Consider the following 27,093-nt stretch of genomic DNA (forward strand, 5'->3'; position numbering starts at 1 on the left):
AGCCAGTCAATTAATCAACGCATTACTGACTACTGGTGAACTACGGTGTCTCACGACCCCAGTTTCAGTCCCCAGTATGTATGCTGCAACAGCTTGTACGTACCAGGGGGCTAGGGTCAGCCTGTCTTATCTGGTGCACTGTGAGCTCAATCATGCTCTCACTAATTTCTCCCCCAACCCCACCATGTTACCTAACACAATCACAAAGTGTACATCAAGACAGAGAGTAGAGCTTATAACAATCATTTAAAGTTCTATTGAATCGAATCAAAAACAAATCCCTCAGTAACATTTCTTCAAACCTTTCAAGATCTTTATTAAGCCAAGAACATCAAGAATAAAATAAAAAGTGCGTAGAAAAGATGTAACAGGTTTAGAAATGTTGTATACAACTATGTACAGACAAAGTTTGCTTTGTGCCAAGGTAACAGAACCATGTTCAACACGCAATGAGAGATTCATTTTTATTTTAAATATTTAAATAATCCTACAGAAATAACACAAACTGCATTTATTCATTACTCTGGGGCAGAGACCCCTCCAAACCCCAACTAAAATCCAAAACATGTAGATTGTCCTTTGATGCATGCACAGCCAGCTCAGTGCCCTAAATTGGGTGGCACATTCGAGCCAGCACAGCACCAGTTGGAAACCAAGAGCAAGTTACAATATCCATATTAGCATATCACTTAAAACGAAGCCGGATTGGCCATGCATTCTAAGTGGTATGCTACAGTCAATGCTTTGACTTGGGCTGGAACAAACAGAAACTGAGTTCCAGCACCTCAAGCACTGGCTGAAGTAGTTACTGTAACAGTCATTATCTTTTCTCGTTTATGTCATGGTGAGCCACAGAGGTAGTACACCCGCAAGAGACAGGGGAGAGGAGTGTCACTGTCAGGTAAGTAGAAGGGGAAAACAGAGAAGATAAAGGACGACTAACTGAACATAGGCTTCGACCAGGTATTGTACTGTAAGTTTCATGCCCCTGTTTAAAATTAGTGGGTGTTCAGTAGCGAATATAAACCAGGTTAATATTTGACAACACATATTTATTTATTTTCATTAGCATTTTGATTATTCATTTATACCAATATACAACAATACATATACAAATTGGGTTGTAAAATGATAGGAAGGGAGTAGAGTACTATCAAAGCATTTTTTTCCCTCACCCCAAACCATATTACTTTCCCCAATATTAAAGTCTGGAAGATCATGAACAAAACGGCACAAAAAAAAAAGTATACCTGGCAGACTAAAAACATGTTTCATTATTTCTTTCTAGAGGGGTGCGTCACAAGATATGTTTTCACAGATCTAAAGCATGACATTCTAATTTCAAGTACAGGGGAGAAATGAGTGAAGAACATGTTTAAAAGGTAGACTCAGCGATATGATGTAGATGCAGAAAATAAACAGCATAGTGGGTGAATTTCCGCAACAACTAGAACACTTAAAAACGAGGTTCAACTTTCGTCACTGTTTTGGTGCCCTTGCTAACACGCTGTAACCTTGTGAACTGAACTTGTGCGCACATGTGCAGACACTTTGTTAGATTGAAGTCTTGCTATTCGTGGCAACGTCATTTTGCTGAGTGTACCTTTAATCATGTAGGGATTTCATTAAAAACATAGGTGAAAAGCAAACCTTTTGGGTAGTTTTCATCAGCACCTTCATAAAAGAGCAACAATCTGAACTTGCCCCATGCTCATAAGAGTTTGGTCTTGTACGTCACCTTTTTCCCCTATGGGTCCTGGACAAAAGTAGTGCACTATGTAGGGAATTTGGGATGCAGACTGTTATAATGGTCTCCATAATATCGAAATGGACAATTAAAATATAGCTGCTCTAAAAATGTATACTGGAGGTGGCTTGGGTCAAAGTAAAAAAATAAAACAGGCTTTTCTTCGTCCAATTTACAGGTCCGCATTGCCTTTTATGTACAGCAATGCTTGCGCTTATGACCATGGAAAATAAGGTGCTAAAATCAGTTGCCTCCACTTGAATGTAGCCTTCTATTGTCATAGCTACAATAACATGGAATTCCTCTTTAAAACAGAGTAATTGACTGTTGAGAAACAACTGAAATGAAGTACATAACCAACCACATCTCTGGTCCAAGTGATCAGCACCACAACTGTGGGATGTTCAGCTCCATTTTTATTAGAGGCCATTGGCGACTGAGTCAAGAACGTAGACAAACCAAGCGAGTTGACCATGAGATTGCGTAATGTTACCAGTGTACAAAATTACTGAGGTCTGAATCAACTGGGTTGCTTGCAGGCCTAGAATAAATGCCTGTAGCTGTAGACATTTTGTCTCACAAACACTGATAGCTCTTCATACCACAAACGTGTTGTATCATTAGGCGCCTTTTTTGGTTTCTGCGACAGAGGGAGCGGCTCAAGAAGCCCTCTAGGACAGGGTGTTTCCAAACTCGGTCCTGGGGCTCCCCCTGGGTGCACATTTCCTTTTTTGCCCTAGCACTACACAGCTGATTAAAATATCCAACTCATCATGAAGCTTTGATTATTTCAATCAGCAGTGTAGTGCAAGGGCAAAAACCAAAACGTGCATCCAGGGGGCCCCAGGACCGAGTTTGGGAAACCCTGCTGTAGGAAAGAACCCAAAAATGTCCACCAGTCAGTCTTTAAATTAAAATGCGTTATATCAGTCAGACTTTAAATTAAACTAACTACGGAGGAGGCTCCAATTCATCAGTACTTATTGGCAACACTCCTATCGCCATATCATTGCATTTTCCCTCGTCTCCTGGTCCATATTCCTCTATGAATTCAAGTACTCCTCCAACGTGGTGTGTTTGGCTGGTCTTTTAGTTGAGGAAACGGCGGCAGCGCCTGGCGGCACAGTTGCAGTGCAGCTTGCTGCCATCATCCTCAATGGGGAACTTGTAGTCGTAGGTGAGCTCCTCGCCGCGGTAGATCTTACGCAGGGCGAAGATGACGATGTGCTTGTGGCTGTCCACGAGGATGACGCGTGAATAGCAGTTGGGCTCGCACGAGTGGTTGATGAAACGGGCGGCGTTGCCGTGCATGGTGGCGTCGACCACATCGAAGTCATCAATGCGGAACATGTAACAGCCGATGCCCTGACGAGGAGATGAGAGGGTTTTAGATAGTACTTTATTGAAAACCCAAACGGGAAATGTTTGCACCAGCTATTAAAACACCAATACACAAAAGACACACACTAAAAGCTGCACACCATGAATGCAAGTTAAAAATCTAAGTGCGTAGATTAAAATGTATCATTGCGAATGGTACAAATATACTTAGTTACTGAATGAAATTTGATGCATTGCTGTATATTTTGCATTGGTGTATTTTCTCAAATGTATTTCCCCCTGTATGATCGCTCCATTGATTGTTGTTGACCAACCTTGCTGTCATAGTATTTCTCTTTCTTGTCTGTCAGAACAGCACGGATGACGTTGCCTGCGTACTCGATCACCATCTCCCCTGCCTCAATGTTCCTCTTGCAGAAGAGACCGCGTCCATGAATTTCAGACCTAGGATAAGGAAAAGATCAAATATAGAGTGAAAAAGAAAAATAGTAAGTATGAAGTATTTTACCCTAAAAAACTAAGTAATCATAATAGTAATAATATCAGAACGTTTAAAAAAATAGTTTCTTAGTGACCTGTAAACCCCCACTGCTTCCTTGGAGGTCTTCTCCAGGTGTCTGAAGCGCATGGCCATGGGAAGCTCTGTGCTGGTGGCTCGTCTATGAGATGGGAACATGGGAGAATCCAGTAGGTTAGAACTTCTCTCCCTCAGAACAATTAAATGACAGCATAAACTCAATGGTAATTGTGGAGTTGTCTAACCTGGTGGATTTCAGTGGGAAGTCATCATCCTCCTCGTCACATGGCGTCGACATGATGTCAGGCAGCTGTCTGTGTTGAGATGCCAAGAAGTTGAACATGTCGAAGGTTGACTTCCTGTGAGGGGACATGGGCAGAGAGGGAATTTGTTTAAATGCAGGAGATGTAGGATTCTACCACATTCAGATTCAATGACTTTACAAATCTGACAGCAAGCTTCAAACTATAAATCACTTCTACATTCTATTAAGGGATGGCGAGATGGCTCGGTCCTCAACATACCTATTATAACCACAGACATCAGTGCTTGGTTCTTACCGTGAGTAGACCTCGGCGCGGGCGCAGCCACTGGGGTTGATGGGCAGCTCGTCGTCAGGGGTGTCGTAGCGGTGGAAGCGAAAGCGGTGTTGCTTGCATCCTGCGGCGCCCTGCAGCTGCTCCAGTAGGAAGATGACAGCGTCGTGGAGCAGGCCCAGAACGCGCGCCCCGCTCACCCCGCCGAGGGGCAACGCCTTCAGGTGGAACCCTGCTCGGGCCTCCAGGACGCCGTCAATCACCGCTCGCCATGCCACTGAGGGAGGGAGAGGCAAGAAAGAAAGAAAATTATATGAATGAGAAAGTATTAGAATGATACTGCATAGGGTCGTTTTACTGGACTCAGACTAAGCCTAGTCTTGGAGTTAAAAGCCAGTACAAACAGATTCTGCATAGAGAACGCTTTTATATACAAAAAGGAATAGCTACACCTATGTAAGTTACAGCTAGTGTTTCCTTAGTTAGGCTGAGATTCTCACCCTCTATGCTGTCTGCCTGTACATGGAAGCCGTCGTCGCTGGTGATTTCAAAGCGCAGGTGGGGCTGGTTTCTGTGGGCGAACATGGTCTTGTCCTGTTTAGGTGGCGGCATGTCCTCGTCTGAGCTAAAACCTGAGCGGTTTTAAGTGTGTTAAGAATAGGAAGGTTAAGTCAGATTTTATTTATCAGAAATTATAAATATTTTTTTTTATCATTCATAACACACTTTTTAAATATGGGTTTTGGTTGAATGGGGGTAAATATTAAATAATCATATGTATAACCGCTCAAGGTTGCCCACCTGAGTAGGGGCCCCATTCAGAGAGATCTCCATGGCGTGCGCTGACCCACACATGGGTTTTCCCATGGATGTTGCTGCTACTCTGAGTGGTGCTGCTGTTGGGCTGACGCTCCATCTGAGGTATGGGAGGGGGTCTATAAGACAAGACACACAGACATGGTGTTATATGAATTAAAACTAAGGTGTAAAAGAGTTTAGATATTGATGTGCCTTTCTATGGAAAGGGGTGCTCATCTGGGTTGAGTCATTCCAAAAAAGAAATGTGATGGCGGACCGACTGAAGTCAAAAGACGGCAGATTTTTTTGTATTAATAAAAAGACTACCCTTATGGGTCATGGTGGAGACAAAAATAACAGCTAGGCTAATATGTTTTTTCATTAGTTCCCTCAATATAAAAAGTAATTCCCTCAATTTTATTAATCCATTCCCTTAATTTAGGAATTTGTTCCCTCAATCATGTAATTGTCCTCTGAATCGGCATTCTGTCGCCCTCTCCACTCCTTTCCCAGAAATTCAGAAACATGCTGCTGCGTGTGTGTGTTTGCATGCGTATGTGTGACTAACTAATTTAGCTGCTAGCTAGGCATCTTGCTCGCTATAGCTGTATAGCGACTTAAGCAACCAGGCACAGATAGAGCCAGAGCCGATTTGAACCATCTATGTTCGTAACTAAAACTGATAGCTATTTGATTTGTTGCGATGTCAGGATAGGATAAGTAGCAAACGAACTCTGCCGGAGTATAGACTAAAAAGGCAGTGAAAGAGTGAGGTTCTCAATAACATATTCAAACAAGAAGAAAATAGCATCTGCAAATATGTGTACGCAACTAATAAACTTAGATTAGATTCATTTCAAGCCCAGATTGAAGTAGAATTCAATGAACTCTGATCAATTCATGATAAGGACATGTGCTCGAATCTGCAGGGGAGACAAATGAATAAATTGAGGGAATGGATTAATACAATTTTGATATTCAGGGAGAAAAACTAATATTGAGGGAAGGAATAAAAATCCCAGAGGGAACGGGTTAGTCTAGCTGTACTTTTCCTTCACAGTGACCGGTGATCCGTACCTACGCATTATAACATTATTAGAGGGATTTAAAATGAACCTTGCAGTGTGTATTTCTTGCATCCATCTTGCTATGGTTACATCTGAGAAGAAACTAACCTGATATTCTCAGGTTGTGGTGGTGGGATGACCTTGAGCTCAACCTTCTCCTGGTCCAGATCCAGCACATCTTTCATTGTTGGGGCTTTGATTCGAACACCACTATTTCTGTGTGAAGAAAACAGTGACTCTTAGTCTGTAAAAATCTATCAATCAATTAATTGTCCAAATTGGAAAATGTGTAGTGCATTCAGGGTTCAAACATTAAAAAGTTAAAGAAGAAACAATAAATCTCATATCGTAGATATGGTACTCTGCCTTACCTGCTGCCATCTAGGTCATCCACGTCACTAGAGGGCAACTGCGGGAGGAAATCAGTCTTGCATTTCTTCTTGCCGGGACGCTCAGCGACGGAGGACACTCTCTTAACGCGGACCTGGGACTGAGACTCGGGTACGATGGCCGGCTCGTGACGGAGCATCTGTCCAGGAGCGGCAGAAATGGCTACAGGGGACTGGAGTTTGTTGAGGAAGGGGTGGACCTGAAACTGGGATGGGCTCAGCTGAGATGGGCTCACCCTGAGGATATTAGGCCGTATCCGAGAGGGCTCGCGATGAGTAGCCATGGCTCTGTCTAAAATAGCTTGGGCCTGGTTGCCAGGCAAAGAGACGCACTTGACCCCCACTGGTTTTGCCCCACTCATCACGGGCATGGCTTGGACCAGCACTCGCCCATCATGCAAACTCTGTGGGGCCCTGATCAGGAGGTTGGTGTTGCTTGCTGGTGTGATGTTTCTGTTAGAGATGGTGGTTGATGTGGTGGTGTTGTTTCTGTTAGTGGTGATGAGATGTGAACTATGGAAGACTGCTGTCCGTGGTGAGGGTGTTGACGTAGAGGGTACGACCACAACCTGGGGAACTGCCCGTGGCAGGGCACCACTGCTGTGGATCATTTTGGCGATCTGGCTGATGCGGCTGTAGGACGGAGAACTGGTGCTGACCGTCTGGAAAGTGTTGGTATTTGGATCTTTCATTAGAATCTGACCTTGACGGTTGACTAGCAGAACTTGCGGGGACGGGGCTGAGTTGGAGGCACCAGACAGAATAGTGGCCGTCAGCTGCTGCTGAACTTCTTGTCTGGGGGTGGCCAGGCGGATGGCGATAGCTCTGCCCCTAGTGGCCCCTGTCTGGAAGGGTATAGAGTTCATGCCGTTTATTACAAACGGGGTCGGAAAAGCGGTGGAGGGGACTGTCCTTGGAACGCTTCGAACAATGATGGGTGGGGAAGAGGAGGCGACATTCAGAGGCAGAGCAGGTGCAGAAGGTAGGGACACCCTGATGATTTTCTTCTGTGTTGGTGTGGGTTTAGGAGGAATAGTTTTCATGCTCACAGGACTAGGGCGTTGCATGACTTTGATGGTTTTTACAAGATGTTTTGGGTTGGGTTTGGGTTTGGGTTCCGGCTCGAAGTCTGGGTCTCCCATTTCGTCGTCCACTCCAAAGAGAGAATCTGTAGAGGAGCCAGAGCTGTCGCTATCGCTGTCATCAAGAGCTGTTTTTTTATTATTGGCCAGGTACACTCTGGTGCCGTCGTCAGCTGAAACAAAATGGCCACTACTTGGGTCCAGAAGAACCTCATTCTGGGATTCCGTTTGGTCAGAGTCCATCAGAACCTCCTCTTCAAAAGACATCATGTCGCTATTTGGGTCACAGGTTTCAAACACTTCTTGACTGTCAGCCCCCTGAGCTTCCTCACTCTTCCCCTCTTCCTGAGTTTCTTCCTGATCGCCAGTAGCCTCACTCGAGTCACTCTCAGAGCCATTATCCGCTCCGTCAAGCTGAGCAATGGACTGAGACGTAGGAAGTGGTGGGGTGAGAGGGAGACCTTCCTGCCCTGAGTCCTTGGAGGCTTCGCACACCACCACCGTACGAGAGAACTTCAAGTAGTGATCCATGTCTTCGTCTGAGGAACCGTTCTCCAGATCATCTTTAGAGGCCATGTCTTTGGTGAATACTGAGGCCTTGTTGGCGTCCATATTGTCCCTACCCTGAGTCTGGGTCTCCTCCACTAGTGCCTCCTCCTCTTCCATATCTCCTCCACCTGTATGGGACCCTCCACAGTGAAGCGCCACAGTCTCGTTCAGCAAGGCCTCGTCAAACTCCAGTTTGGCATTTAGCACAGAGGCCACCGCAACGTCTGCGTCCGCCACTTCGAATGTTGTGAAGGGCAAGTCCTGATCCGATATCAGGGGGCTGACGTCTGTGTCTTCCTCCATGTTATTTGTTGTCAATGTGATCCCGTTTGAGGGCGCCACCTCTGCTTTCTCTGGCTCGGACGAAGCTAAGAAGTACTGTGGCACCTCAGCGGACACTGGAGTTCGGATTTTGAATGGCTGTCTGATCCTGGAGGAGTGGCGGATGGCCAGATGGAGGTTGGAGGGGGGGCTGCCGGCGGCGCCAGGCCGCAGGGAGAAAGGGTGGGTAAGACTGGAGGGGGACAAGGGAGGGGAACCCCAGCTGGAGGAGCCAGCAAGAGGTCGTACTTGCCGAGGGGAACTCAGGAGGTTTTCGTTGGTTCTGGGAGGGGAACTGAAGGGGAGGGACCTGGGGTGGAGGGTGCCCCCTGAACGGAGTGTCATTGGTCCCGCGAGGACGTCGGTGGGGGAGGAGGAGTCCCCTGAGTGGCAGCTCAGAGACAGGCGACGCGGCCGGCGGGTATCGTCCAGGTCTCTGAGAGTCAAGATGTGGTGGGATTTGGACATGGCACTCCCTAGAGAGAAGAGGATGACCAGTCAGTGTCATGGCAGAAAAGTGATATTAAAATTATTTAGCAAACTCTCTTATCCTAAGGGACTTTGTTTATTCAATGTAAGGTTGCTAGGTAAGACATCATATCGAGTAAAATCTTTCCTCAATAAAGCATATATTTAACTTTTAAATTATTTAGATATGAAACTAATATAAACTGGTATTAATATCAAACTTAATGTCTAAGGGAGTGGTGTTACCTGGGGAGGGAAGAGGTCGAGATGTTCCTCCTGCTGGTCTCCTGGTTTGTGAGTAACCAGGGGTTTTGGCCCCAGTCTCCTGTTTCAGGGGAGACTGGGTGGTGCTGGGAGATACCTCAATGGGTGGAGGACTCAACACAGCCTCTGGAATCTCCATTTCTGGTCAAGGAACAAGAAAGGAGCATTATTTACTTTGATGAGTCCATTTTGAGAATTAGTGGATTGTCCCTTATCAATAGAAAAGACTGTATGATCCCCATGTACTTAAGTTGTTATACTTATCCTTCCGTTATTTATTTCAATAGAACATAAACAAATATAAAATCGGGAACATCAAGGTTTTCCATTGAAGTGCTCCACCCTACTACCAGATAGGGGCAGGTATGGGTTTCCTGACCTTGATAGTAGCTGGGGCTGTGGGCTATGGTTCGGTTCTCCTCCTGGTCCCACCACAGTGGTTCCCCTGGCTTCTCTTCGAGTGGAGAACACACCTCTGTCACCTTAAAGGTGTACTTACAGCGCCGACGAGGGTCCACTGTGCTCCAGTACAGCCGAGAGCACCTGGACGGAGGAAGAGGAAGGAGAAGAGGAAAAAGGTGAGTAAAGTAAAATATATAAACACAATATTCTAAAATGAACTCGAGGGAAGCTATCCTACAAATTTCTTATATTAACAGTATATTAAATTAGACAATGACAACCCTGATTAAATCGTTCAGAAATTGATTATTCAACAGGAATCAAAATGGATGCTGTCGATGTCTGGTCACGTGGATTATTGTTCACTTACTGATAGCCCACAGGACACAACCTCGCTCCATTGGCTGATAGTTCAGTCAGCACACCCAGCCTGTTAATCTGCAGAGAGCCTGGATATAGAAGGAGACAGATGGGTGGTTTCAGAGGGTTTCACATGTAAAAAGGGGAATGATTGTTGGCGGTAATATAAATCCCTTTACTGGCCATACTTTTAGAGCATATGGGTCGCGCACCTTCAAAATAAAAAGCAGGGAGGCTTTGTTCCCAATGGCACCCTATTCCCTATGTAGTGCACTACTTTTGACCAGAGCCCCGGGCTCTTGTTAACCCTTTACACTCATACCCGTATACGGGTTGACAACGGCAGATTTGGACACTTTTATGTTCCTACATTGGAATGCAGTGGCTACACAGTTCCATGCTATACGCCAGAGCTCAGGGTCTCCGCTTTACAGGTTTTTGACTTGACAGCAGTTCTGAACTTGAGCACTGCGTGCAACAAGGGGTTTTGCTCTAAATTAAGAGGACTATCTGCTTTGAAAGGTGAGACGTAGAGGATTATAATAAATACCGTTTTTTTGTGTCATACAAAGCAAGTCTTAAATGTGCACTTCGCATTTCCATACAAAACTCATGTAATTTACAGAGTCAACGTTTACGATCACTTATGTTTGATGTATAGTTACAAGATGACATGGTGTTTTACCCTGGGTGGTCCTTAACCAAATGAGACGTTTTCTGTAATGTGCTGCTTCTCTGAGTTGCCTTGTGAAAGCTTAACACCAAGATCTAGCTAGTCATGTTGGTAACAGAACAAGCTTTCAAATGATGCCCACCTGACCCAGATGGCAATTTATAAATTGACCGTTTTTGGATAAACAACAGTAACTGTGTGATGGCAGGGATGCAGAGCTGTGTTCCAAACAAAACAAGTGTTATAGTTCCTCAACGGCACAGCTAGGAGAGCTCACAAAAGCACGTTATAGTTGAAGACTCTTCTTTAAGTCATAAATGTGCCTTGAATTTACTAAGGAACTGTGTACACTTTGGAGGTGTGGCCACTTGGAGATACCAGTTTGACCTCATTCAAAACCGTGGCATTTTTTTTTGTCTTGTACAAAAAAAAATGCCACGGGTTTGAGTGAGGTCAAACTGGTATCTCCAAGTGGCCACACCTCCAAAGTGTACACAGTTCCTTAGTAAATTGAACCTAACCCACATTTTTCAAGAATATTCATATTAAGTTACTGAATGTATCCATAGTATTTTCAGATTTTGTTATCAACAAATGTGGCGAAAAGTACAATAAATGTAAAATGCACATAAAATTAACAGTGTAACGTTTGGATTCAGTCTTGTGTGAGGTGAACTGTTGTGTTCTCACCTTTAGTCTAATAATTTGCCCATAATATCCAAACTGTTCCCTTTTAATTGCTACCATGGATATGCATATGCTTTCCATATTTCTTCAGCAAGTAAAAAATATTACAATTTATCCCCATCCATATAGGCCAATTCCCACAAGCGTAAAGGGTTAAAAGTACTGCACTACATAGGGAATAGGGTGCCGTTGGGGATGTACCATACACACCGATGGTCATATTTATAGACTCTGGTTCCAGGCCAGTCAGAAACTTCCTACGGAGGCTGATCCCTTCGAAGTCCACGTAGACCCGCCGGAGAACTTCAAACCCATTCCCAGACACCATCTGGAGAAGAGGGGAAACGGGTGTAACTCCTGTGCAGTAGGTGTGTGTGTGTGTGTGTGTGTGTCCTGAGACATAACATTGGCCCTAATGCTACACAATAAGTGACCAGGTGTGAAGTTTGAATGCTGCTGACAAGTCACAGTGAAAGTGGTGGTGCTCAAGGTTGGAAAGACAACTATATGTTTGTTTGTGTGTGTCCCTCATTAGCCCATATACAAAAGGTTCACACCTTCTCACTGACGAGGTCGTGGTGCCTGGAGCAGAAGACCTTCCTGTCCTCCTGGAAGAAACAGTTGCGGGCGCGGGCGCACATGAAGTGGTAGTTACTCTGACAGGACGAGAGACAGCAGCCCACCGTCGCCCCCGCCTGGCCACAACGCTCACAGCGCTGTAGTGAAGAAGGGTGGAATAAGTGCAAGGATAGGAAAGAAAACAATGAATGAGAAAGACTAATGGAAAAGTCCCTGAAGAGTAAACATGATCATTTTAACTAAATAGCAGACTTGACCATTCTCTTTGGAACAATAAAGTTATCTTATGAAAATGTTACAAACGGGCAATTGAATAGTTATGCCTGAATACAAAGCCTATCGAGTAAGGATGTACTACAGCCTTGATATGTGGGAGGTGTGTCTCAAATGTCACCCTATTCCCTACACAGTGCACTATGGGACCTGGTCAAAATAAGTGCAGTTTATAGGGAACATGTTGCCATTTGAGATGCAACTATGATGAATTTCTATGCATTCCTACCATGTGGCGCCCCCTGGAGACAGCACTGTGTACTTGGAGCAGAGCTCCGTTGTCTTCGTACACCTCAGCGGACCACAGGCAGCAGTTAACGTGGGCCCACTCGTTCTGCCCCAGGTACAGCAGTCTGCCCGCATCCTAAAATAAAGACGAGGACGTTCAGATTTAGAGTGGACCTGAGACAATAGTTTGTAATACCATTACTGTGGGAATGATGTACGATTGGAGTTGTGAAACAATTCTAGTCCTTGAGTACTCCCAAATATAATACATTTTTGTTGTCGCTGCATAAAAGCACACGTAATTCAACGAGTCAAGTGCTTGATGACTAGTTGAAATGTGTTGCCTTTCAGTCAGTTAACTTCAGTACAGCATACTATGGGGGAGTTGCACTCTCACATCTTCGGTTGAAGGATCTACAATTACACTTGACAAGGCCAATGAAATCTGCGCCTCGCTGAAAGACCCTCCTTCCACACGTGATAAGCGTAAGACTCAGATTCACTCTGTTATTCCGCTCTTCACCTTGGTGTGAACAGGAACGTTTCGTGCTACTAAAACAAACAATTGGAACACGAGACAATCTTACGTTGTGCCAACTAAACTGTCCCTTAGTGGTAGTGTGCTCTCCCCCTGGACGTTGTGTGTTGAAGTTTGAATGGTTCTCATAAAGTTTCCCAATCACAAACAATGAGTTATTCTTCAGATTCCTAGGCCTGGCTATAGCAATACATAAGATGACTAACGAGTCCGAAACTTAAAAAAAAAAAGACAAGCCGGGTTCAGGTTCCCAACCATGACCCAATAAATTCAAATATACTCATGTTTGTAGTCTTGTGTGTCTCAGCGCATGCTCAGGCTGCCCTCACTTGAATCAGTTTGTGTGCGAGATTAGAAGACGGCTTGCACAGTTCCCCTACTCGTTCGCAGCGCAGGTTCTCTTGACAATCGTGTAGCATTCTTTAAGGGGCTTGGTGTTTACGATAATGACTTCCTCTCCCAGGTGCCTGTAGCTCGGCTACAGGACGCGGAGATGGATTGGGTCGTTTGGTTATGGCCAAACAGGGTGCTGGGCGATAGATTGAATTATGCTGAACAAAAATATAAACACAACATGTAAAGTGCTGGTCCCATGTTTCATGAACTGAAATAAAAGATCCCAGAAATGTTCCATAAGCATTCCCAATTTTCCATTCTATCAAATTTTGTACACAAATTTGTTTACATCCCTGTTTGTGAGCATTTCTCCTTTACCAAGATAAACTTTCCCCCTGACAGGTGCAGCATTACATGAAGCTGATTAAACAGCAAGATCATTACACACCTTGTACTGTTGACAATAAAAGCCCACTCTAAAACGTGCAGTTGTGTCACACAACACAATGCCACAGATGTCTTAAGTTGAAGGAGCGTGCGATTGGCATGCTGACTGCAGAAAAGTCCACCAGAGCTGTTGCCAGAGAATTGAATGTCGATTTCTCTACCATAAGCTGCTTCCGACAGTTTTAGAGTATTTGGCAGGCCGGTTAACTGGCCTCACAACCACGTGTAACCACGCCAGCCCAGGATCTCAACATCCAGCTTCTTCAATTGTGGGATCATTGGAAGGCTAATGAAACGGTGGGTTTGCACAATGAAATCATTTCAGCTATCAAAACCATCTCAGGGAGACTCGTCTGCGAGCTTGTCGTCCTCTCCAGGATCTTGATCGGACTGCAGTTCGGAGTCTTAACCAACTTCAGTGGGCAACTGGCACCCTAGAGAAGTGTGCTCTTCAAGGATGAATCACGGTTTCAACTATACCGGGTAGATGGCGTTGTGTGGCGAGCGGTTTGCTGATGTCAACGTTGTGAACAGAGTGCCCCATGGTGGCGGTGGGGTTATGGTATGGGCAGGCATAAGCTACGCACAACAAACACAATTGCATTTTATCAATAGCAATATGAATGCACAGAGATACCGTGATGAGATCCTGAGGCCTACTGTCGTGACATTCATCCGCCGCCATCGCCCCATGTTTCAGCATGATAATGCACAACCCCATGTCGCAAGGATCTGTACACAATTCCTGGAAGCTGAAAATGTCCCAGTTCTTCCATGCCCTGCATACTCAGACATGTCACCAATAGAGCATGTTTGGGATGCTTTGGATCAACGTGTACGAGTGTGTTCCAGTTCCCGCCAATATCTAGAAACCTCGCACAGCCATTGAAGAGGAGTGGGACAACATTCCACAGGCCACAATCACCAGCCTGATCAACTCTATGTGAAGGAGTGTGTCGTGCTGCACGGGGCAAATGGTGGTCACACCAGATACTGACTGGTTTTCTGATCCACGCCCCTACCTTTTTTAAAAAAGGTATCTGTGACCAACAGATGCTTATCTATATTCCCAGTCGTGTGAAATACATAGATTAGGGCGTAATAAATGTATGTCAATTGACTGATTTCCTTATATAAACAGTAACTCAGTCAAATCTTTGAAATTGTTGCAATTTGCATTTATATTTTTGTTCAGTGTATTTTGATAAAATAATGACAGTGGGTCTTATGCAGTGCATTTGACCTTGAAAATAGTACAACAAAGCTTAAGAGAAAACAAACAAATCTAGATGTATATCGTGAATAGACCATACATTAAAAAATATTTTTTTTAAAATAAAGATTTTTAAGCCTTATCGCTCAGCCCGTGCCCAAAAGGTTATCCTGCGTTCCTTGGTGTTCACAGGGTTCAAGGATTATATCAATCTCCCAGGGTGAGAATTATAAATTGGGTGATTCGCTCTCAGTCCACAAGGGGGCACTCAACCATAGGTGGCTCACTAATGGGATTCATTGCTGATTCCTGCCTGTAGCTCACAAGTCCCTATGAGGTGCCTTGGTGCTAATAGGTTCTATAAGCGATTGGTTGCATCCCTGTGAATTAAATTAAATTACAAATCACTTGTCTTACCACAGAAGGGATCAGTTTTTCAGAGCAGTCTGTCTCTTTTCCAGCTGGGTTACAAGGTGCTGTGGCAGCAGTATCTATGACAACCATCATGATAGCGATGTTCTCCTGGGTAAATGTTTAATGGGAGCTGTGCAGTGCTGGGTGCCAGCAGGTTATTGGGACGCATCTTACCGCCTAAATCGACTGACGCTCGTTGTGACAGAAGTACCCCCAAGGGGCACTGCAAATCGGGGTACTTCACTGATTGCCAGAGCCCCTGAACCCAGAGTGGACCCGGCTTCAGGCAAACCTTGGCACAAACAGTTGTGTCAAACGAAAGTTGCATAATGTTCACAGGTGACAAAAGTGTTGCATCTCTCACGTGTGGGTACAATGACAAATGTCCCTTCTCCACATTTATACACGTGGTGGTTGAGAGCGGTGGAAAGGGAAAAATAACCAATATCTCCCAGACTACACTTGACAGGAGGCTCGCTGTCGGCTCCAACCAATGTTGTTGATCCATCTTCAGTTCTATCACAGTCATTAAGCTGTTAACTGTTTTGTATTGTTGTAGTGACTGGGTGTATTGATACAGCATCCAACATGTAATTGGAAAACCTCCCTGGTATTTGTGGTTGAATCTGTGTTTGAAATTCACTGCATGACTGAGGGACCTTCCAGAGATGAGGTAGTCATTCAAAAATCATGTTAAACAGCATTATTGCACACAGAACAAGTTTTAATCTTTTTTAAAATCTTGAACTCAAGACATCTCAGCTTTAAAATGTTTTAATCCTTTGTAAATATGTCCTAAAAACATCATTCCACTTGGACATTATGGGGTATTGTGTGTAGGCCAGTGAACATTTTTGTTTAAACCGATAAAAAAAAATACAACTAAAATTGGAAAAAGTAAAGGTGTGTGAATGGGGCTGTTGCGGTGACCGTGTTACCGCCACACCGGCGGTCATGAAGGCAGCCTGAGTCCACGTGATCATTTAGTCAGTGTAATTAGGCTTCTCCAAGCTCTGATGCTGCTGCTGGTCATATAGTAGCCTGCCAAACTTGCTAACTGCCTGGTACTCAGCACTCTATTGTCCCTCTAATCAGTCTGACATCGATGCAAATGTCATCTAAAATCGAATCAAACACTTCATGAGAGCCCATGAGCTCATGTTGCGCAACATTTCTATAGGCTATGCAATTGAGGGAGAAAAACAGAGTGATGGCCTCTACTAAAAAGAGGACTCCATCATCTTTCTATAGGCCTACTATATTTATTTCTCAACTTTCCTAATATTAAGCACATTGTTTATCTTTACAACAGGAGTATAGCCTACTTGGCTTGCATGAAAATGAACCACGGGAAGCGCGTCCTCCATTCACTATTTTAAGTGCATAAATGACATGCATCTTTTTACCGCTGTCCCTGTTGTGATACAGGTGCATGATAATGCTTAATTCTAAATAAAACATTTCACACATATATTATTTAGTATATGTAAGGACAAGATTAAATAAAGAATAGTCTGAAGAGTGCTAATATTAGCCTATCACTTGTGAATGCCTTTTTGCTGCCAATTTTTCTAATCATTGTCACACACCTCATGTAACCTCTCCGATAGGCATATGTGTGTTAAGTTTTGTATCACAACCAAAGCAGCCAAATAATTTCTTATTAAAATTAAAATTGTGCATTATTTTTTAAATAATGCACAATCCACTTTGCAAGGGGTGTAGAGCCGAACTGGCATACAGTGGGGCAAAAAAGTATTTAGTCAGCCACCAATTGTGCAATTTCTCACACTTAAAAAGATAAGGCCTGTAATTTTCATCATAAGTACACTTCAACTATGACAGACAAAATGAGAAAAAAAATCCAGAAAAATCACATTGTAGGATTTTTAATGAATTAATTAGCAAATTATGGTGGAAAATAAGTATTTGGTCAATAACAAAAGTTTCTCAATACTTTGTTATATACCCTTTGTCATTGCCAACAGAGGTCATACGCTTTCTGTAAGTCTTCACAAGGTCTTCACACACTGTTGCTGGTATTTTGGCCCATTCCTCCATGCAGATCTCCTCTAGAGCAGTGATGTTTTGGGGCTGTTGCTGGTCAACACAGACTTTCAACTCCCTCCAAAGATTTTCTATGGGGTTGAGATCTAGAGACTGGCGAGGCCACTCCAGGATCTTGAAATGCTTCTTTGAAGCCACTCCTTCGTTGCCCGGGCGGTGTGTTTGGGATCATTGTCATGCTGAAAGACCCAGCCACGTTTCATCTTCTTCTGATGGAAGGAGGTTTTCACTCAAAATCTCACGATACATGGCCCCATTCATTATTTCCTTTACACAGATCAATCATCCTGGTCCGTTTGCAGAAAAACAGCCCCAAAGCATGATGTTTCCACCCCCATGCTTCACAGTAGGTATGGTGTTCTTTGGATGCAACTCAGCATTCTTTGTCCTACAAACACAACGAGTTGAGTTTTTACCAAAAAGTTATATTTTGGTTTCATCTGACCATATGACATTCTCCCAATCTTCTTCTGGATCATCCAAATGCTCTCTAGCAAACTTCAGATGGGCCTGGACATGTACTGGCTTAAGCAGGGGGACACGTCTGGCACTGCAGGATTTGAGCCCCTGGCGGCGTAGTGTGTTAATGATGGTAGGCTTTGTTACTTTGTTCCCAGCTCTCTGCAGGTCATTCACTAGGTCCCCCTGTGTGGTTCTGGGATTTTTGCTCACCGTTCTTGTGATAATTTTGATCCCACAGGGTGAGATCTTGCGTGGAGCCCCAGATCGAGGGAGATTATCAGTGGTCTTGTATGTCTTCCATTTCCTAATAATTGCTCCCACAGTTGATTTCTTCAAACCAAGCTGCTTACCTATTGCAGATTCAGTCTTCCCAGCCTGGTGCAGGTCTACAATTTTGTTTCTGGTGTCCTTTGACAGCTCTTTGGTCTTGGCCATAGTGGAGTTTGGAGTGTGACTGTTTGAGGTTGTGGACAGGTGTCTTTTATACTGATAACAAGTTCAAACAGGTGCCATTAATACAGGTAACGAGTGGAGGACAGAGCCTCTTAAAGAAGAAGTTACAGGTCTGTGAGAGCCAGAAATCTTGCTTGTTTGTAGTTGACCAAATACTTATTTTCCACCATCATTTGCAAATAAATTCATAAAAAATCCTACAATGTGATTTTCTGGATTTTATTTCTCATTTTGTCTGTGATAGTTCAAGTGTACCTATGATGAAAATTACAGGCCTCTCATCTTTTTAAGTGGGAGAACTTGCACAATTGGTGGCTGACTAAATACTTTTTTGCCCCACTGTACATAAGCAGCACGTGAGTTTCAAGTTTGGGGAAAATAATTGTAAACATAAATATGCACCTTTATAATAATTGCATTTGCAGTCACTTTTGACAATGGTGTATTCCAGCTAATGGAACATTTGCACTTACAGCCTACTATAATGTGAAGAAATAGCTTAATAGTTTATCAACATTTTAAGGTAAACGCTCTGATCCCTTGCGTCAGCCACATTGCGCAAAAAAAGTTTGTATTAATTTGAGCCTACTTTTTTATTATGAGGGATAGTAGATTGACATAAACTAGTGCTTTTGCTGTTTGTTAGGCCTACTCATCTTGACGGCTGATGAAAAGTAAATGTGGACAGTTCCTCCAATATCTTCAACATACACCTCGGAATGCCGCAGAGAAGTACTTGTCAAATTGTGAATGAGTGACTGATGAAGTGTGTACAGCCTGCGCAAAAAACAAAGCAAAGCTCATGCCTTTCAAGCTAATTGGATGCAGTCTATCACAATGCCATCCATTTTGTCACCAAAGCACCATATACTACCTACCACTGCGACCTGTATGCTCTCGTTGGCTGGCCCTCGCTTCATATTCGTCACCAAACCCACTGGCTCCAGGTCATCTATAAGTCTTTGCTAGGTAAAGCGCCACCTTATCTCAGTTCAGTGGTCACCATAGCAGCCCCCACCCGTAGCACGCACTCCAGCAGGTATATTTCACTGGTCAACCCCAACGCCAATTCCTCCTTTGGCTGCCTTTCCTTCCAGTTCTCTGCTGCCAATGACTGGAACCAATTGCAAAAAATTGCTGAAGCTGGAGACTCATTTCTCTCTCACTAACTTTAAGCATCTGCTGTCAGAGCAGCTTACAGATCATTGCACCTGTACATAGCCCATCCAACTACCTCATCCCCCTATTGTTTGTTTTTTTGCTCCTTTGCACACCAGTATCTCTACTTGCACATTAATCTTCTGCACATCTATCACTCGTGTTTAATTGCTAAATTGTAATTACTTCACCACTACAGCCTATTTATTGCCTTTACCGCCCTAATTTTACCTTATTTGCACACACGGTATATAGACTTTTCTATTGTGTTATTGACTGTACGTTTGTTTATTCCATGTGTATCTATGTAGTTTGTGTCACACTGCTTTGCTTTATCTTGGCCAGGTCTAAGTGGTTAAATAAATCAAACTTTTTTCAAATCATAGAGTCCCATCATGCAGCATTACAATGTATTAAAACATCTAAACATATAGCCCAACGTTTGTAGAACAATTAAAGTTACATTTAACTCTACAGTAAGAATATAGAAATAATTATTTATTTGTTAACTGCTCACACGTGCGCAATCCGTCAAAATCGTTCGGAGAAAATATCCTTTCTATTTTATTCAGCTTTGTTCAATTGTATTCTTCATACTATAAAATAATGCCACGGAATTCTAAGCAAAACTTGTCTGATAAATGAACTAGTGTAGCCCACAGCCATTTGGCATAGCCAGATCAGGACGTAAAATAGGGACAACTCAGAGTATGCAAATTCTGTTCTGAAATAAGACAAAATTTTATTCAAATCGTGCTTCTTTAGACCTGTCTAAAATAAATGGATTTATTGTGATGGTGTAGGCTATATTACATGGATTTATTGATGGTGTAGGCTATATTACATGGATTTATTAGACTTAAAAGATAGATGTTCCAAAGGTCTGGATCAGTGGCTTGTAGACTGTGTGTAGAAGCCAGGAAATGCTAAATGTGTTTGTGTTAATTACACAGTAAATTACCACGAGACTGACAGTTAGTTTGACAACCACCAGCGGACAAAATTTTGTGACCTCCACAGCCCTAGCTGTGAATACTTTCTGAAGGCACTATAGGTTACCAAGCAGCGTCTCTCCCACTGGATTGTGGAGGCTTTCTCCCTGAAATATTGCAGCAAGAAGCAAGGGTTACCTAGCAGTGTACATGCCCACACCACCAGGGGTCTGGCATTGTTTAAAGAGTTGACTGCAGGAGATATTTGTGCTGCGGCGAGTCGGGCATCATCACATACTTTTGTGAGGCTTTATAAATGTAAGGATATACGAGCCTCACGCGTATCAACTGTGGAATTCCAGCAAGGCGTACATTTCATTGGCCTTGTCAGGCGTGATTTTAGATACTTCTGCTGATGTTACGAGAGCACGACTCCCCCTTAGTACGTCGTTTCCCTCCTTCAGGGAACAGTAGTTATCGTCACAATATTACGTTCAGTTGGAGGAACTCAAAGACCGGAGTTGAGAAACACTAATACAGTGCATTCGGAGGGTATTCAGACCCCTTCCCCTTTTCCATGTTGTTACATTAGTTTTATTTAAACATTGATAACAATATATGCATATATCCTCAGAAAACGACACACAATAAACCTTGATGATAGTGAAAACATTTGTAATTATCAGAAATGTATTCAAAATAAAAAATAGAAATACCTTATTTATTTACATACAGTTGAAGTCGGAAGTTTACATACAACTTAGCCAAATACATTTAAACTCAGTTTCACAACTCCTGACATTTAATCCTAGTAAAAATTAATTGTCTTAGGTCAGTTAGGATCACCACTTTATTTTAAGAATGTGAAACGTCAGAATAATAGTAGAGAGAACGATTTCTTTCAGCTTTTATTTCTTTCATCACATTCCCAGTGGGTCAGAAGTTTACATACACTCAATTAGTATTTAGTAGCATTGCCTTTAAATAGTTTATCTTGGGTCAAATGTTTTGGGTAGCCTTCCACAAGCTTACCACAATAAGTTGGGTGAATTTTGTCCCATTCCTCCTGACAGAGCTGGTGTAACTGAGTCAGGTTTGTAGGCCTCTTTGCTCGCACACGCCTTTTCAGTTCTGCCCACAAATTTTCTATAGGATTGAGGTCAAAGCTTTGTGATGGCCACTCGAATAACTTGACTTTGTTGTCCTTAAGCCATTTTGCCACACATGCTTGGGGTTATTGTCCATTTGGAAGACCCATTTGCAACCAAGCTTTAACTTCCTGACTGATGTCTTGAGATGTTGCTTCAATATAGCCACAATTTTCTTCCTCATGATGCCATCTATTTTGTGAAGTGCACCAGTCCCTCCTGCAGCAAAGCATCCCCAACAACATGATGCTGTCCCCACCGTGCTTCACGGTTGGGATGGTGTTCTTCGGCTTGTATTCCACCCCCTTTTTCCACCAAACATAACGATGGTCATTACGGCCAAACCGTTCTATTTTTGTTTCATCAGACCAGAGGACATTTCTCCAAAAAGTATAATCTTTGTACGCATGTGCAGTTGCAAACCGTAGCCTGGCATTTTTTAATGGCGGTTTTGGAGCAGTGGCTTCCTCCTTGCTGAGCGGCCTTTCAGGTTATGTCGATATAGGACCCGTTTTATTGTGGATATAGATACTTTTGTACCTGTTTACTCCAGCATCCTCACAAGGTCCTTTGCGGTTGATCTGGATTGATTTGCACTTTTTGCACCAAAGTATGTTCATCTCTAGGAGACAGAATGAGTCTCCTTCCTGAGTGTTATGACAGCTGCATTGTCCCAGGGTGTTTATATCTGTACAAACAATAGGGCACGTGGTACCTCCAGGAGTTTGGAAATTGCTCCCAAGGATGAACCAGACTTGTGGAGGTCTACAATTGTTTTTCTGAGGTCTGGGCTGATTTCTTTTGATTTTCCCATGATGTCAAGCAAAGAGGCACTGAGATTGAAGGTAGGCCTTGAAATACATCCACAGGTACACCTCCAATTGACTCAAATGATGTCAATTAGCCTATCAGAAGCTTCTAAAGCCATGACATCATTTTCTGGAATTTCTCAAGCTGTTTGAAGGCAGTCAATTTAGTGAATGTAAACTTCTGACCCACTGGAATTGTGATACAGTGAATTAAAAGTGAAATAATCTGTCTGTAAACAATTGTTGGGAAAATTACTTGTGTCATGCACAAAGTAGATGTCCTAACCGACTTGCCAAAACTATAGTTTGTTAACAAGAGATTTGTGGAGTGGTTGAAAAACGAGTTTTAATGACTCCAACCTAAGTGTATGTAAACTTCCGACTTCAACTAAGTATTCAGACACTTTGCTATAAGACACGAAACTGAGCAATCGGGGGAAAAGGACCCTGGTCAGGGAGGTGACCAAGGTCCTGATGGTCACTCTGACAGAGCTGCAGAGTTCTTCTATGGAGATGGGAGAACCTTCCAGTAGGACAGCCATCTCTGCAGCACTCCACCAATCAGGCCTTTATAGTAGAGTGGCCAGACAGAAGCCACTCCTCAGTAAAAAGGCACATGACACCCCGCTTGAAGTTTGCTAAAAGGCACCTCAGGACTCTCAGACCATGAGAAACAAGATTCTCTTGTCTGATGAAACCAAAATTGAACTCTGGCCTGAATGCCAAGCATCACACGTCTGGAAGAAACCTGGCACAATCCCTACAGTGAAGCATGGTGATGGCAGCATCATCATGCTGTTGGGATGTTTTTCGGTGTCAGGGAATGGGAGACTAGTCAGGATCAAGGGAAAGATGAACAGAGAAAAGTACAGAGCGATTCGTGAAAAACTCTTCTCCGGGGCACTCAGGACCTGACTGAGACGAACGTTCACCTTTCAACAGGACAACGACCCTAAGTACACAGCCAAGACAACGTAGGAGTGGCTTCAGGACAAGTCTCTGAATGTCCTTGAGTGGCCCAGCTAGAGCCTGGACTTGAACCCGATCGAACATCTCTGGAGAAACCTGAAAATAGCTGTGCAGCAACGCTCCCCAGCCTGACAGAGCTTGAGAGGATCTGCAGAGAAGAATGAGAGAAACTCCCCAAATACAGGTGTGCCAAGATTGTAGCGTCATACCCATGAAGACTCAAGGCTGTAATCTCTGCCAAAGGTGCTTCAACAAATTACTGAGTAAAGGGTCTGAATACTGTGATATTTCATTTTTAAAAACCTGTTTTTGCTTTGTAATTATTGGTATTGTGTGTAGAGTAATGATACTTTTTTAATCCATTTTAGAATAAAGCTGTAACGTAACAAAATATTAAGGGGTCTGAAAACTTTCCGAATGACCTATGTATGATATCTGGTTTTACTGAGTGGGATATGTTCAGAGGTGGGCAGAAGAACTCACGTTGGGTGTGGCGTCACCACACTGTTGGCAGAGTGCACACTGTCTCTCATCTTTGGTCCGGTCGAGTTCCAGGGCCCCGGTTACAGCACCATTTGTACCTAGACAAGATACACCAAACACATTAATTATTTAATTGACCTTTCACATTGTTCGGATCAAGGGAAATGCAAAATCAGTCATTGCACTCAATTTCTTTACACACAACAAAGATCTTCTTGTGCTGGTGAATGGGGTTACATGTCTGCTTTAAGACTAGGACATAAGCTTTGTCCCAAATAGCACCCTATTCCTAACACAGCTCTGGGAAAAAATGAAGAGACCACTGTAAAATTAGCAGTTTCTCTGGTTTTACTATTTATAGGTATGTGTCTGGGTAAAATTAACATTTTGGTTTTTATTCTATGAACTACTGACAACATTTCTCCCAAATTCCAAATTAACATTTTTAGATAATTTAAAGCATTTATTTGCAGGAAATGACAGCTGGCCAAAATAACAAAAAGATGCAGTGTTGTCAGACCTCAAATAATGCAAAGAAAATGAGTTCATATTCGTTAAAACACTAGTATCGTGTTGTTTAAACTTAGGAAGTATTCAGAAATCAATATTTGGTGGAATAACCCTGATTGTCCATCACAGCTTTCATGCGTCTTGGCATGGAGCATTGTCCTTGCTGGAGAAACCAATCCTCAGACTTGGTTAACATTGCCAGAGTAGAAAGAAGCAAGTTTTCTTTCAGGACAACACTGTACGTGGCTTGATTCATGTGTCCTTTACAAAGACATCTGCCTGATTCCAGCCTTCCGATCCTCCACCAAATATCACAGTGGTTGCGAGACCTGGAAATGACAACTAGCCACGTACAATGGAAATTTGGTGGAGGATCGGTGATGATCTGGGGGTGCTCAGCAAGGCTTGATTTGGGCAGATTTGTCTTTGTGAAGGAAGCATGAATCAAGCCACGTACAAGGTTGTCCTGGAATAAAACTTTCTTCTTTCTGGTCTGACAATGTTCCCCAACTCTGAGGATTGGTTTTTCCAGCCGGACAATGCTCCATGCCACACAGCCAGGTCAATCAAGGTGTGGATGGAGGACCACCAGATCAAGACCCTGTCATGGCCAGCCCAATCTCCAGACCTGAACCCCATTGAAAACCTCTGGAATGTGATCAAGAGGAAGATGGATGGTTACAAGCCATCAAACAAAGCCGAGCTGCTTAGATTTGTGTGCCAGGAGTGGCATAAAGTGACCCAACATCAATGTGAAAGACTGCCAAGATGCATGAAAGCTGTGATTGAAAATCAGAGATATTCCACCAAATATTGATTTCCTAAGTTGAAACATACATAATGAATACTAACTTATTTTCTTTGCATTATTTGAGGTCTGACAACACTGCATCTTTTTTTGTTATTTTGACCAGTTGTCATTTTCTGCAAATAAATGCTCTAAATGACAATATTTATATTTGGAATTTGGGAGAAATGTTGTCAGTAATTTATAGAATAAAACTAAAAATGTGAATTTAACCTAAACAAGTACCTATAAATAGTCAAACCAGAGAAACGGATAATTTTGCAGTGGTCTCTTCATTGACAGAGCTGTGTAGTGCGCTACAGTTGACCATAGCCCTATACATATGACCAGACTCCCTATTTGGGAAACAGCCATAGACTACATACCTTGGGATTTGAGTGGGAGGCCCTCCAGCGCCCAGGGCTGATGGGTGGTACCTGAGGATGGGGGAGGGACGCTGTTCCCCTGCTGGAGAAAGCCTGAACCACTGGTAACTTGGTACGTCCTCTCCAGCCACTGTGCATAGCTGTGCTCCATAGATGGAGGAAGAACTGCCTCGGGGAGCATACCACTGAGACAGAAGAGGGGGGAGACTTGCTCAGCAACAGAGAAGTTTTAACCCATAAGAGCCTAAGTCCTGTCTAAGTCAGGGGAAGGGGGTGAGGGGGTTGCTGCAAACTATATGAAATTGTTTTAAGGTCATACCAAGGATCATTTAGCTATTTGATTTGGAATTTTACGATCCCTTTAAGTAGCAAACATATATCAGAAAAATAGTATTTTGCCTTACTCCTATTAGCACATACAACGAATAACAGATTCAGTAGAGTCTATCCACACCCAAAAATATATTCTAAAAAGGAAGTTTGTTTGGAAGCGTATGCTATATCTAAAGCACTGCGTCTCAGTACTAGAGGCGTCACTACAGACATCCTGGTTCGAATCCAGGCTGTATCATAACCGGCCGTGATTGAGAGTCCCATAGGGTGGCTCAATTGGCCCAGCGTCATCCGGGTTTGGCCGGTGTCGGCCGTCATTGTAAATAATAATTTGTTCTTAACTGACTTGCCTAGTTAAATAAAAGGTTAAATAATTTTAAATATAAAAAAAAATATGCGATTTAAGAAAGATCAGGAAACATTTGTATTTAACCCCTTATTTTTGGCACTAAACAGTCTAAGCCTGAAGAGTGAGGGGGGGGTTCCTACTAAGCTACACTACATGACCAGAAATATGTGGACACCTGCTAGTCAAACATCTCATTCCAAAATCATGAGCATTAATATGAAGTTGGTCCCCCCTTGCTGCTATAACACTCTTATGGGAAGGCTTTCAACTAGATGTTGGGAACATTGCTGCTATAACACTCTTATGGGAAGGCTTTCCACTAGATGTTGGGAACATTGCTGTTACAACACTCTTATGGGAAGGCTTTCCACTAGATGTTGGGAACATTGCTGCTATAACACTCTTATGGGAAGGCTTTCCACTAGATGTTGGGAACATTGCTGCTATAACACTCTTATGGGAAGGCTTTCCACTAGATGTTGGGAACATTGCTGCTATAACACTCTTATGGGAAGGCTTTCCACTAGATGTTGGGAACATTGCAGCAGAGACTTGATTCCATTCAGTCACAAAGGCATTAGTGAGGTTGGGCAATTCCAATTCATCCCAAAGGTGTTCGATGGGGGTTGAGGTCAGGGATCTGTGCAGGCCTTTGAAGTTCTTCCACACAAATAATTTTCTGTAAGAACCGGACTTTGTACACGGGGGCATTGTCATGCTGAAACAAGAAATGGCCTTCACCAAACTGCTGTCACAAAGTTAGAAGCACAGTATCATCTAGAATGTCATTGTATGCTGTAGCGTTATGATTTCCCTTCACTGGAACTAAGGGGCCTGAACCATGAAAAACAGTCCCAGACCCTTATTCCTCCTCCTCCAAACTTCACAGTTGGCACCATGTATTGGGGCAGGAAGCATTCTCTGAAATGATTTGTTGGCAAGGTGGCATCCTATGACGGTGCCATATTGAAAGTCACTGAACTCTTCAGAAGGCCATTCTACTGCCAATGTTTGTCTA

The 27,093-nt window shown here is 43.3% G+C and overlaps 1 protein-coding gene across 3 annotated transcripts in view; it reads right to left on the reverse strand.

The window, feature by feature from the left end:
* Positions 1-286: 286 nt before the first annotated feature.
* Positions 287-27,093, reverse strand: part of LOC118399190 (histone-lysine N-methyltransferase 2B-like) — a 65,487-nt gene continuing 38,680 nt past the window's right edge. For all 3 annotated transcript variants that reach the window (XM_035795058.2, XM_035795057.2, XM_035795059.2), the window contains exons 21-37: positions 25,394-25,578; positions 23,711-23,808; positions 12,283-12,417; positions 11,759-11,917; positions 11,412-11,529; positions 9,852-9,930; positions 9,459-9,622; positions 9,062-9,220; positions 6,378-8,823; positions 6,115-6,222; positions 4,943-5,076; positions 4,642-4,773; positions 4,166-4,418; positions 3,851-3,964; positions 3,664-3,747; positions 3,403-3,532; positions 287-3,112 (exon numbers count right to left, since the gene is read on the reverse strand). In XM_035795058.2, coding sequence (XP_035650951.1) covers positions 2,837-3,112; positions 3,403-3,532; positions 3,664-3,747; positions 3,851-3,964; positions 4,166-4,418; positions 4,642-4,773; positions 4,943-5,076; positions 6,115-6,222; positions 6,378-8,823; positions 9,062-9,220; positions 9,459-9,622; positions 9,852-9,930; positions 11,412-11,529; positions 11,759-11,917; positions 12,283-12,417; positions 23,711-23,808; positions 25,394-25,578 — 4,774 coding nt within the window. In that variant the 3' untranslated portion in view covers positions 287-2,836. The remainder of the gene's footprint in view (positions 3,113-3,402; positions 3,533-3,663; positions 3,748-3,850; positions 3,965-4,165; positions 4,419-4,641; positions 4,774-4,942; positions 5,077-6,114; positions 6,223-6,377; positions 8,824-9,061; positions 9,221-9,458; positions 9,623-9,851; positions 9,931-11,411; positions 11,530-11,758; positions 11,918-12,282; positions 12,418-23,710; positions 23,809-25,393; positions 25,579-27,093) is intronic.

This window comes from Oncorhynchus keta, chromosome 20 (assembly GCF_023373465.1).
Source record: "Oncorhynchus keta strain PuntledgeMale-10-30-2019 chromosome 20, Oket_V2, whole genome shotgun sequence".
Classification (NCBI taxonomy): Eukaryota; Metazoa; Chordata; class Actinopteri; order Salmoniformes; family Salmonidae; genus Oncorhynchus; species Oncorhynchus keta.